General features: G+C 46.4%; 2 protein-coding genes across 2 annotated transcripts in view; one reads left to right on the top strand and one right to left on the bottom strand.

Moving 5' to 3' along the window:
- Window positions 1–486: 486 nt before the first annotated feature.
- INPP5E (inositol polyphosphate-5-phosphatase E) lies at window positions 487–9,340 on the top strand. The gene is made up of 10 exons (XM_008642167.2): window positions 487–1,567; window positions 3,082–3,205; window positions 3,419–3,516; window positions 4,071–4,195; window positions 4,316–4,435; window positions 4,807–4,914; window positions 5,602–5,763; window positions 6,321–6,436; window positions 6,795–6,931; window positions 7,967–9,340. The coding sequence occupies exons 1-10, from the start codon at window positions 726–728 to the stop codon at window positions 8,097–8,099; spliced, it is 1,965 nt and encodes a 654-aa protein (XP_008640389.1). The 5' UTR covers window positions 487–725; the 3' UTR covers window positions 8,100–9,340.
- Window positions 9,341–9,533: 193 nt separating this feature from the next.
- PMPCA (peptidase, mitochondrial processing alpha subunit) overlaps window positions 9,534–10,903 on the bottom strand; it is a 5,643-nt gene continuing 4,273 nt past the window's right edge. Inside the window, exon 12 of the mRNA XM_017745628.1 lies at window positions 9,534–10,903. Coding sequence (XP_017601117.1) covers window positions 10,588–10,903 — 316 coding nt within the window. The 3' untranslated portion in view covers window positions 9,534–10,587.

Raw genomic sequence — 10,903 nt, 5'->3', positions numbered from 1 at the left:
AGAATGACGAGGTGCTTCCCTCGTGTAGAAATGTAGTCGAACCCCTTTTCCGTACCCTAAACCCACCCCTGGGGTGTCTCGGTGTCAGCGGCAGTGAGCGGGGTTGGTGCAAGGCAGGAGAAGGCGGCAGCGATTTCCTGGCTGTGGGATCACTGGAAATTTCCTGGCCTCGGGCAGCCGGTGCTGCGGGCTGGTTGTGCTGGTGACGCCTGTGTACAGCAAGGACAACGAGCTGCGGTTTCTGTGTAGTTTAAATTTCCTTTCGTGCTAACAGGACACACAGCCTTTTCTCAAAGAAGGGTGTACACAGCCGTGATGCTTGCAGCAGTGTGGAGGTCACTTCTCTGCTCTGCTTTTGGGGGAAAAACGGGAAATAACAGTGATTTTCTAACAAGGTCACGTTAAGGTTTGAGTTGTGCTAGAAAGAGGTTCTGCAAGGAGATGCTTTCTGACCAAGGAGTAGTCTGCAGCTCAATAACTTTTCATTCTTACATCTTTCTCTTGGGGGAATCCAGGTATCCCACGTCTTGGAATTTTGCAGACGATGCATCTGCCTGCACATTCACCTGCCCTTCATTCCCAGCTAAAGGCTGAGCTGTCTGCAGTTCCCATGTCTTGCTGGCTGAGTAAAGCCCTGTGATCCCACAGGGTGGTAAAGGGAAGGAAACCATGCTTTGAGGAAGTTTTCGTCTGGAGCAGCATCCATAGCTGGTACCTAGGGGACAATGAGTACTCCAAATGGATTTCCACAGCACTCAAGGGTGTGTCTTACTCGGAGCATGGAGGGTGGAGCAGTACAGGACCTGCAGGCAAAAAAAGCTGGAAAAGCAGCCAAGAAGGAGGCTGGGGGCGAGGGGGCACCTCCGAAAATAAGCACGTCCGTAAGTGAGACCTTAAAGCTTCTGCCGGAAGAGCTCAAAGCCAATATGAAAATTAAATCGATCACTCCAAGGCCCCCTCGGAAGCCCCGGCTGGAGCGTGCTGCATCCCTGGATGAGAAGAGCTGGAGGAGGTGGAGACGGTTCAGGACAAGCCAGGAAAGTCTGACTGATCCCAACGAGACGAGCTCCTCCAACGGTTCCCTGCGGGAAGCGTCCCCCAGCCCTCCCACCAGGGGCAGGGCCAGCCCCTGCAATCCCTGCTGCCAGCAGGATTCCTTGCCCAGTTCACCAGACGCCTTGGAAGCCAGTCCCGTGGGGAAGAGCAGGGGAGGCGCCTCGGACCTGGGCAAACGAGCCTCCGAGATCTCCAGTGCCTTTGGGGGGCTCCTGCGGGGGAAGGGTTTCGCGGGGGGCAAACCCCGGCTGTCCCAAATCATGCCGGCCCGCCCCCTGCCCCCCATGGAGCTCAACGTGGCCTCCCACTCCCTGAGGACAGCTAATAGGATCGACTCAGATTGTCTGGATTACCGACATTATTCTCAGCACAAGTTTGGGAGGGTGAGCAGCAGCCTCAGCGACTCCAAGCTGCAGGGCAATGGGACACTCTTTGACAATTGCTCCACAGACTCCATGAAATCCACCTTCAGCGTGCTCACTCCCATTCGAGCCAAGGATGTTCGCAGCAGGTAGGGCTCCCCCAGCTTCTCCTGGCAGAGTTTGGGGTGTTGGCAGGGAAGGAGAATCCCACTGGGCAGGGGCAGGGAACTTCTGAGCTCCTGGAAAAGCACAAAAGCCGGTCTGTGTTATTTAACCTGCTGTGGGGACTGGAAACAGTTGGAAGATGAAGAGATTGGTACATTTGCTCCTTTTAGCTGAGTATTTTCTTAAATACGAGTTTGATTTGCTGTCAGTTTGCTTGCAATGTTTACATAATCTGTTTTGAGAATTAAGAAGCAGTAGCTGTGCAAGCCAGCAGTTGGCAAAACTATTTTTTAGAAAAATCTAAAAGTACATTGGGCTTGAACTGAAATGATAAATTGCTGAAAAAATAACACCAGATATTTTAAATTGAAATTGTCATGCAGTATTATCCAAGTCCTGTGAGGTGCTGAGCAGATGTTGCACTTGTTTGGCTTCCAGCAGGATCAAATTATGTATTGGGAACTACTCTAGTATCCCACAGGAGCTCCTCTGCCCCAGCTTTTCCAGGAGGGAAAAATCTAATCATTGATCCAAAGCATGGGAGTCAGTAGTAGAGGGGAAATAATTCTGAGATCAATTAAAGTGCTACTAACTACTAAAAAAAGCCTCAAAGATAGATTGTTACTTGTTTGCCACAGGGTTTTCTTTCCCATTCCTCCCTTAAGCAGCTGGAGCCAGGTGGGCAGTGTTGGGTTGCCCAGAACTCCCTGACATTATTCTCTCTTCGTTATTTGCAGAGCTTAAGCAAGATTAAAAATGCTTATTCAACATGCAGTCCCTGTGCCAGCATCCCTCACCTCTGTAAGCGTGTCCTTCAGAGGGGCACGTGCTGTGGGATGCATCTGTCCTTCCCAAATGGGATGCTTTGAGACCTCAGGCTCAATAAATTATTTTCTTGAAGGTGATTTGATGAGCTGAATTGAAGGAAGGATGTGAGTTTGAGTTTTTGGTTAGGGGAAACTTGATGCCGGAACACTGGAAATGGTGGAGCTGTTTTTATGTTTGAAGTAAGCTGAGCTGCTTCAAGGTACTCAAATGTAATGGAAACACAGGATGGTTTGGGTGGAAGGGACCTCAAAGGTCACCCAGCCCCACCCCCTGCCATGGGCAGGGACACCTTCCACTAGCCCAGGTTGCTCCAAGCCCCGTCCAACCTGGCCTGGAACACTTCCAGGGATGGGGCAGCCACAGCTTCTCTGGGCAACCTGAGGCTATCAAACCAATTTCTTTGTTCTCTCTCTGGATGAGTATTAGTGGGGCTGAAGACTTTGATGGCTTCAGCCTTCTCATCACCCAACCTGAGCAGCATCAGCCTCGCTATCACCCTTGTGTCCTGGCTTTGGAAGGAACTTTAGGCAAGCAGAACAATATATAAATATTAAATTCCTTCTTCTTAAAGGTATATTCTTGATTACTTCAAGTTTCAAGCATTACAAATCAGTATCCCAGCTGCCATGCCCATTCCTCAGATGCTCTTTTTTGGGTCTTCTGTCTACAGGAGCTATTTGGAAGGCAGCCTTCTGGCAAGTGGTGCCTTAATGGGAGCAGAAGAACTTAGCAGGTATTTCCCTGATCGGAACATCGGAATCTTTGTGGCCACCTGGAACATGCAGGGTCAGAAGGTAAGTGCACAGAAGTCTTCACAGGTCTTTTGACAGCAGTAAAGTTAGCCCAGCTCTACTGCAAGGATTGGGGTGATGCTTTTTTGTTCATGACTATGTTCCTTGTCAACCTGAGTCATCGTCTTTGTCAAATTGCAAGGTATTTTTCTAGTAAATCTTTGCATAACTAACACTGCTTTTCTTTCTTTTTGTTTTAAATTTCTTGTGTAATAGGAACTTCCAGTGAATCTGGATGACTTCTTATTGCCAACAGATCCAGACTTTGCCCAGGACATGTATGTCATTGGGGTTCAAGAAGGCTGTCCAGACAGGTAGCAAAAACAATGTAATGAACCATCTTCTTTTATTGTTAACTAATCATTTTGCTTTGAATTAGACTAGAAATAGTCCCCATTATGTTCTTAATATTTGCAATAATCAGTCAATTTAACAAGACTTAATTCTATTGCACGAACACCAGAGGAAATGGGATTAGAGGAAAAAGTCACAGAGATCTGTGAATCATAAAATCCCAGAATGGTTTGGGTTGGAAGGGACATTAAAGCCCATCCAGTCTCACCCCCTACCGTGGGCAGGGACACCTTCCACTAGACATGGGTGCTCCAAGCCCTGTCCAGCCTGGCCTTGAGCACTGCCAGGGGATGGAACAGCTTCTCTGAGCATGCAGAATTCCATCTTGTTGTCGGGGCAGCTGATGGCAAAGCTCTACTGATTTCAGCAGCCACCCCTTAGTTCAGTGCAGGTTCTGCTTATGACTTGTAGTTCTGTATGAGAGGGATTGCTCTGTGTGCACAATGCTGATCTCCTCTCCTGGTTGTTGTCTCCTGTACTGTCTGTGTGATCCAGCTGTTGTTCTTTCCTGCAGAAGAGAGTGGGAGATCCGCCTGCAGGAGACACTGGGCCCCCACTACGTCCTGCTGCACTCGGCCGCTCACGGAGTGCTCTACATGTCCGTGTTCATCCGCAGGGACCTCATCTGGTTCTGCTCAGGTGTGTGGGGAGCTGAAGGCACTGCTGCCAGCCTGTGCCCTGCCCTTTTCTCCCTCTCCTAACCTCCCTGCTCACTCTCAGAAGCATTGCAGTGATAGCATCTTCTTTTCATCCTTCCAGAAGTGGAGTATGCCACGGTGACAACTCGAATCGTGTCTCAGATCAAAACCAAGGGAGCTCTGGGAATCTGCTTCACGTTTTTTGGGACCTCCTTTCTCTTCATCACCTCTCACTTCACATGTGAGACATTTGCAATCTTGCTATGAGTGTCCTGGCTGAGGGAGGAGGGGAGGGAGCTGTACAGAGGTGAAAAAGCAGGACAGGCTGAAGCCAAAGCTCAGGATTGCTGAGCTGAGAAGGATAAGGGAGGAGGATTGTTTGGTAACAAACTTACAAAAGAACTGTGTTTATGGAAACAGAAATGAACTCTGCACCATTGTATCCCTTTTTCCACACTTTCTGTCATTATTATTCAGTGCAGACGCTCCCAGAGTGTCACATTTTACATGTGGAAAATGGGTGATGCCCTTCGGAAGCTCCTGGTGTAACCAAAAATGGTCATTGAATGAAAATCATTCATTCCTGGCAGTAATGGGGTTTCTGTCTTGCAGCTGGGGACAGTAAAGTAAATGAGAGGAAACTGGACTACAATAAAACCATTCAAGCCCTTACACTTCCCAAGAATGTTCCGGACACAAATCCATATCGATCCAGTTCTAGTAAGTGTGAAACCATGAGCGTGTGGGAGCCCAGATCAGCAGAGTCTGTGCATTGTCTCTCAGACTGCACTGAGAAAGAGACAAGAAAAGTTATCACTTGAGACAGTGTAAAAAGAGACCACAGCTCTTTTTGTCTGAGGGTAGTTATTATTCCCATGATTTTTTTTTTTTTCTTAAAAAAGGGAATTTGAGAAAAAAAATGGGAGAGAGAAAATTCAAAAGGGAATTTTTACATGATGTATTTTTTTAGCAATATGATAACTTTCATTTAATTATTATGAATATTACAGATGTGTTTCACTTTCCAAGTGTTTTCTAGAATCAGGAATTACTTTATTTCAAAGCTTAAGAGAAGAAGCCTTATGTGACTTTGAATGTACACAGGTCAGAGCATTGTTTGCCAAATTCCATTCTCATTTCCTAATACTGTGCTGACAACTTGATGCCCAGATAAATAATTAGGTCCTTTTACTAGAAAATTGAATATACTCTTTATCTGCAGTGTAGCATTAGGTTTTTGTGTAAGTTTTAACACTTCTGTTTTATCCTGGCTTTTTAATTCCCACATTCAGTGGTGATCACAGGTAGAAAACATACTCGGTGTCACATCTCCTGGTAGTGAAAAGAATGAATTTCCTCGAACACATTCAGCAGCATCCCTTGAACATTTGTGGTCTGAATTTGCAGGTGATGTCACAACTCGGTTTGATGAAGTTTTCTGGTTTGGTGACTTCAACTTCCGGCTGAATAAGGATCGGGAGACTGTGGATTCCATCCTGAACCAGAACCCGAGCACAGATGTGTCCAAGCTCCTGGTGTATGACCAGCTGACCAGTGAGATGAGTCGGGGTAAGGGGCAGCTGTTCATCTCCCTCCTCTCCAGGAACAAAGATACCTACACACAGGAGTAATGTCAGCCCAATCCCCATTTCCTGGAGACCTTTCCTGCTTTCTTTGGTTAAGTTCCCTAAAAAAGGGAGTCAGCAGTTGTGAAATACAGTGGCAGTGTGTCAAGGGACCTTTTGCCATAGCAGTTTGCTCTGTATAATGTAACCTCCCAGGCCATTTGCTGCTGTTTCATCTGACTCCTCTGTAACCTGGGCATCGTTCTGTCCCAGTGTCCAGGGAATTTAGATTTGAACAGCATCTGCAAAGCAGCACGAGCTTTCAGTGGAAGGGGAAGTGCATGGATCAGCTGTTCTTTGTTCAGTTGGCCACTGACTAAACAGCCACTGGGTATTTTTTATCCTCTCTAGTCAGGACTGGAGCTTGCTTCCTTTCTGGAGCCCAAGCCCAGGTTTTTCTGGGATGTACATGGCTGTTGTTTCTAGCCAGCATTAGTAGACACAGTGCCCAGTTGTCAGGAAGGAGCAGTTTGTTCATGCTGTTCTCCCCTTCCCTCACAGGGTCTATTTTCAAAGGATTCCAAGAGGCTGATATCCATTTTCGTCCTTCCTACAAGTTTGACATAGGAAAGGACAGCTATGACACCACTTCCAAGCAAAGGACTCCCTCCTACACGGTAAGGGATGATTTCAAAAGTCAAAGGGGATTCAGTTGTGCCGAGATTCGTTGCTTAAGGGCAACTGGGACTTGTGGAAGAAAGGACTGTTGAATTTGTGAGCACAGGGAGAGTTTGGCACAGCCTGTTAACCTTATTTTCCCTGTTTGAGTGGGCTCTCCCCTGTGCTCAGAGCTAGCACAGAAGAGCTATTGGAACCAGACACTTCATGAATGGATCCCCATCCAAGACACCTTAATTCCATTGAGTGGAGTGTGATAAATGAATGGATTTGTCTCTTGTGAGCCAGTGCTGCTTCCCAGGGTGGGTGATGTGCAGAGGGAGTCACCATCACTGTCCCCTGTCTCCCTGTCCCCAGGACCGGGTCGTGTTTCGCAGCCGCTACAAGGATGACATCCAGGCTGTCAAGTATTCCTCTTGTCCTGTCATCAAAACCTCGGACCACAGGCCTGTGTTTGCCTTGTTTCGTGTGAAGCTGAGGCCTGGCAGAGACAAGTGAGTAGCTCCTTATGCAGCTCCACTGACTGCTCATGGCTCCAGTGATCTCAAGGATATTCTGTGTCTATCCCTCGTAGTTCCCTGCAGCCTGTTGCAGTTTTACCCAGTACATGCCCATGGTCAGAGCAGTAAGAGCTTAAACCTTGCACTGACAGCTGAAATCCCTGCTGCCAGGTCCTTTAATCCTTCTGAGGGGGATAAACAGAGCCCACTGGAATTGAATATAAACCTGTGTTTTATCTGGGATGCAGCTCTTTGTTTTCCCTGTCAGCATGGGCAGATTTCCTCTTCCTCGTTCCCTCTTTGGGATCAGTTCTGTTTTCCTTCCCCAGTGGTGGCTGCATTTCAGCACAGCTGGATGTCAATGGAGTATTTTGAGATCCTCCAAGTTCTTAATGTCCTACTGTAGCCTGTTGCATTAGCAGAACTCTATAAAAAATGTGGTTAAATCACTGAAATTATTCTCTTTTTTGTGAGTAACAATGGTCAGGGTTTTCAAGACCTGAGTATCAAGAAAAGTGATTTCTCAAAGTATTTAATCAACAGTGCAATTACAAATGGGAATTTTTGTTTATGGATATTAATTACCCATTAAACAGCAGTGTGTGATGGGCTGTTCAGGTTTCCTCTGGCCTCCCTAAAACAGACCAAGGTAAGAATTGTTGAGGTGAACCACACCAGTGAGTACACCAAATTAGCAGTAACCTGGTTTAGCTTTTCAAATGAGTGGGCTTTAGTTTAGAGTCATAAAGTCAGTCCTCTATGTATGAATGCAGGCCAGTTCATGCTAAAATTTAAAGTTTCCCTTTTACATTGCATTTCCCTTTTACAAACCAGCATTTTAAAGTACTGTGAAAAACCTTAACTTGTTGCCATGGAAGAACAACTCTTGTTTCTCCCACAGCAGTAGCTGAATGCCTTAAGAAAGAAAAAATTAGGTTTGTGGCCTTTGTTGTATGAAGTAGTAGGGAAATGCTGGGCAAACAAGAATGCATTCATGCCCTGACCTGCTGGCTTGTGCTTCTGTTGCAGCATCCCACTGGCTGCAGGGCAGTTTGACAGAGATCTGTATTTAATCGGAATAAGGAGGCGGACTACAAGGGAACTTCAGAAACGCCTGGAACAAAAGGACCAAAGATCCAGCAGCATATGTAGCATTTCTTGAGCTGGGAGCTCTGCAATGCTCGTGGTAGAGGTGCTCTGAAAGAGGATTTCAGGCCTTGGCAAACTCTGCAGGGAATTGTCTGCTTAAGCACCTCTGGCAGTTGCTGTGGCTTGTGAAGAATGTCTTAAACCTCATCCTGGATTCATTTGCATGAGCTAATCCATGTAGCTCGAGTGCTTCTGCCGAAGAAAAGGAGTCAGTTATTTAAGACATCCATCCCAACTGGTGTAATTGATTTCTTTTTAACCAGACTATCTTAGGAAGCCACTGGGTGCAGACCCTTGGTTCCCCTCCATGCAGGGGCACAGCTGCTGGAACTGGCATCACCCAGGGCAGGGGACCTAAGAAAAGCCTGCAGAAAGGTGAATTCCGTTTGTCTCTTTGGTTTGATCAGGTTCACTTACATCCAGTGTGGGGTTGGGTTTGCTCCTTCTCTGTAGCCAAGCGTTGGTATTCTGTACAATGAGTAACAGGGACCAGTTCATGGCCTTGGGCAGTTCTGTGTCTGGATGGTGCTCCTGTGTTGGGCTTTTTGGGTCCTCTACAGCAAATTGTGTGTGAATGTACTCCTGTACATTGAAGTGTAGAAACATTGCCTTTCAATAACCATTCTCTAGGCCTTCTGTTACTAAGGGGGTAAATACCAAACTCTCAGGCCATATATTTGTCTGCTGAGACTGCTTGAAGCAATCCCTTCCTGAACTCACTTGTCCTCCCCAGGGCTGATTAAACACTACCTGCCTTCAGCAGCAGGAGCTGGAAATCATGGTCTCAGAACAGGCACTGTGTGATGCTTCACCAAAGTGATGTCAAGTGAGTGCACCAGGGAGGTTTGCAGAGCAACTGCAGCCACTCAGCTCCACACAGCTCCATTACCTCCAATCACAGTCAATTCCTTTTGGTTTTATTTTTCCAAATCAGTAAACTGTGAATAACTTGCTATTTTTGAAGTAGTGTTGTCTTAAGGCTATATATACTACAAGGACCAGTATGGCACTGGTAAAATGTTAAGTACAGCTAATAATTAAGAACTCCTCATGGGCACAGATGGGATCGTTAATCACCTTAGGACCTAAAACATCATGCAAACACCTTGGAGGAAGTGCTGCTGACTATGCAACCTGTCCAAGACAGGCTCCTGTTCTGCGGTACATTTATGGCACTGACCTGTCTGTAGCCATCAGGTATTTGGATTTCCTTTCTTTTTAAAGGAATAAAAATAAATTAATGCAATACCTTAACTGAGAACCAGCTTTTATTGTTGTCAGAACCAGAGTTCTTTGCATGGTGCATGTTTGGGTGACCTGGGCCATTTGTCTTCAGCTGGAGGAGCGGGACAGATTTCTCTGGAATTGTTTGCATTGAACAAAGTATGTTCCACCTGCCAGTTCAAGAAACCCTTGGCAGATGAATTTCAGAACTCTTACTACTTGCTTCAGTTGTTCAGAGGTCTCTTTATTTCCTCACAAACATACACAACAACTGAACAGGACTTCCACACTGTGGGCTCTGCAGGAAGCAATGCAACATGTTTTCTTTTGAGTTGCATGAGGAAAGGATGGGGTAAAGCAGGTAACAGCAGCCTCACAGTGCTCTGCTCCCAGCTGGATTGCTCCTTACCATACACATCTAGCAGTGAAGTGCTGCAACACAGCTGTCTTGTATTTTTACACCCGTGTATTAGGGGATTATATAAATCCAGTGTTTTATTCCTCTTTTGAGTCTCCATTTCTTCAGTATGCCATACGTGTGGCACTTGGCTTTCTGTGACATGGTGTCAGTCAAGATCACATTTCTAAATGTTGTCATTTTATCATCTTGCCTTTCAGTTGAGCCACATCTCTGCTGTGAGACTGATGATTGTGTCTTCTTTTTGCAAGGCCTTAAGTCCATCTGGGTGACACTGAGGAAATGAGGCACAAGTTTAAGGTGCAGCAGCAGCAGCAACTCATATTTTAATAACTGTATAGCAACGCTGGAGGAAAAGAACTTTTATTCTTTAGCACAGTTCATGTCCAAGTGAAAAACCTGAAGAATAGGATCATTCTCATTCTCAAGCAAGTGTCCATTATGTACAGTACCTCTGCAGAGGAACTCCACAGAAAACTGGTTCTGTCATGGGTCTGCTTCCCTCAGAGCTCTAGCAAGATGATGAAGTTATTCCCAGGTGGGTGACTCCTTGTCAGATGGTGAATTACACTGATGAAATGGATCCATGATTTGTAACAAAACCTGGATTGCAGGACATTTTTGCCAAACTTCACTGGGGACAATAACTATTATTTTCCTAATTTAGTCTGACCAAGTCTTTGTTCACCTTGGTAACAGTTATAAATATTCTTTCAATTCAGACACGTAAACCAAGCTCTTTAAGGTGCCACGCATTCCTCAGGAAGGGCACACTGGGGCCTCGTGTGACAGCCCCACTTCCACTGCTGGGGTGATGAAGAGGCAGCACAGCAGTGACTGACTGCTCAGAGATGTGCTTTCACTGTAGTGATGAATATTTTGGCTTGCTCTGTTCTCCCCAAAGCCAAGAGAAGGGTGTCAACACCATCTCCTCTTGTGACCTACTCAGAGGCTCAAACTCCTCCTCTGGAGCCAGGGCTGGCTCCTTACACGAGCTCTTCACAGTCCAGTGCTCCAAAGCAGCTTTGCTCAGCTCCATGGTTGCACAGAATGCCTGGGAGCATTGGGGGGAGGGAGGGTGGTACAGCAACATGAAAATCAAAAAAACCATTAAAAAAGAAGGGAGTCTGAGGCCGGGCAGGAGGTGCTGCTCTATCGGACGAGGCGTTAGAGCC

This window comes from Corvus brachyrhynchos, unplaced genomic scaffold, assembly GCF_000691975.1.
Source record: "Corvus brachyrhynchos isolate BGI_N302 unplaced genomic scaffold, ASM69197v1 scaffold59, whole genome shotgun sequence".
Classification (NCBI taxonomy): domain Eukaryota; kingdom Metazoa; phylum Chordata; class Aves; order Passeriformes; family Corvidae; genus Corvus; species Corvus brachyrhynchos.
This window is presented reverse-complemented; position numbering and strand designations above follow the sequence as displayed.

Excerpts from the sequence above, each read along its gene's own strand:
- INPP5E (XM_008642167.2), top strand. The coding sequence starts at position 726 with ATGAGTACTCCAAATGGATTTCCACAGCACTCAAGGGTGTGTCTTACT. Across the intron at positions 1,568-3,081 it reads GCCAAGGATGTTCGCAGCAG|GAGCTATTTGGAAGGCAGCC; the intron begins GTAGGGCTCCCC and ends TTCTGTCTACAG. Across the intron at positions 4,196-4,315 it reads CCTCATCTGGTTCTGCTCAG|AAGTGGAGTATGCCACGGTG; the intron begins GTGTGTGGGGAG and ends TCATCCTTCCAG.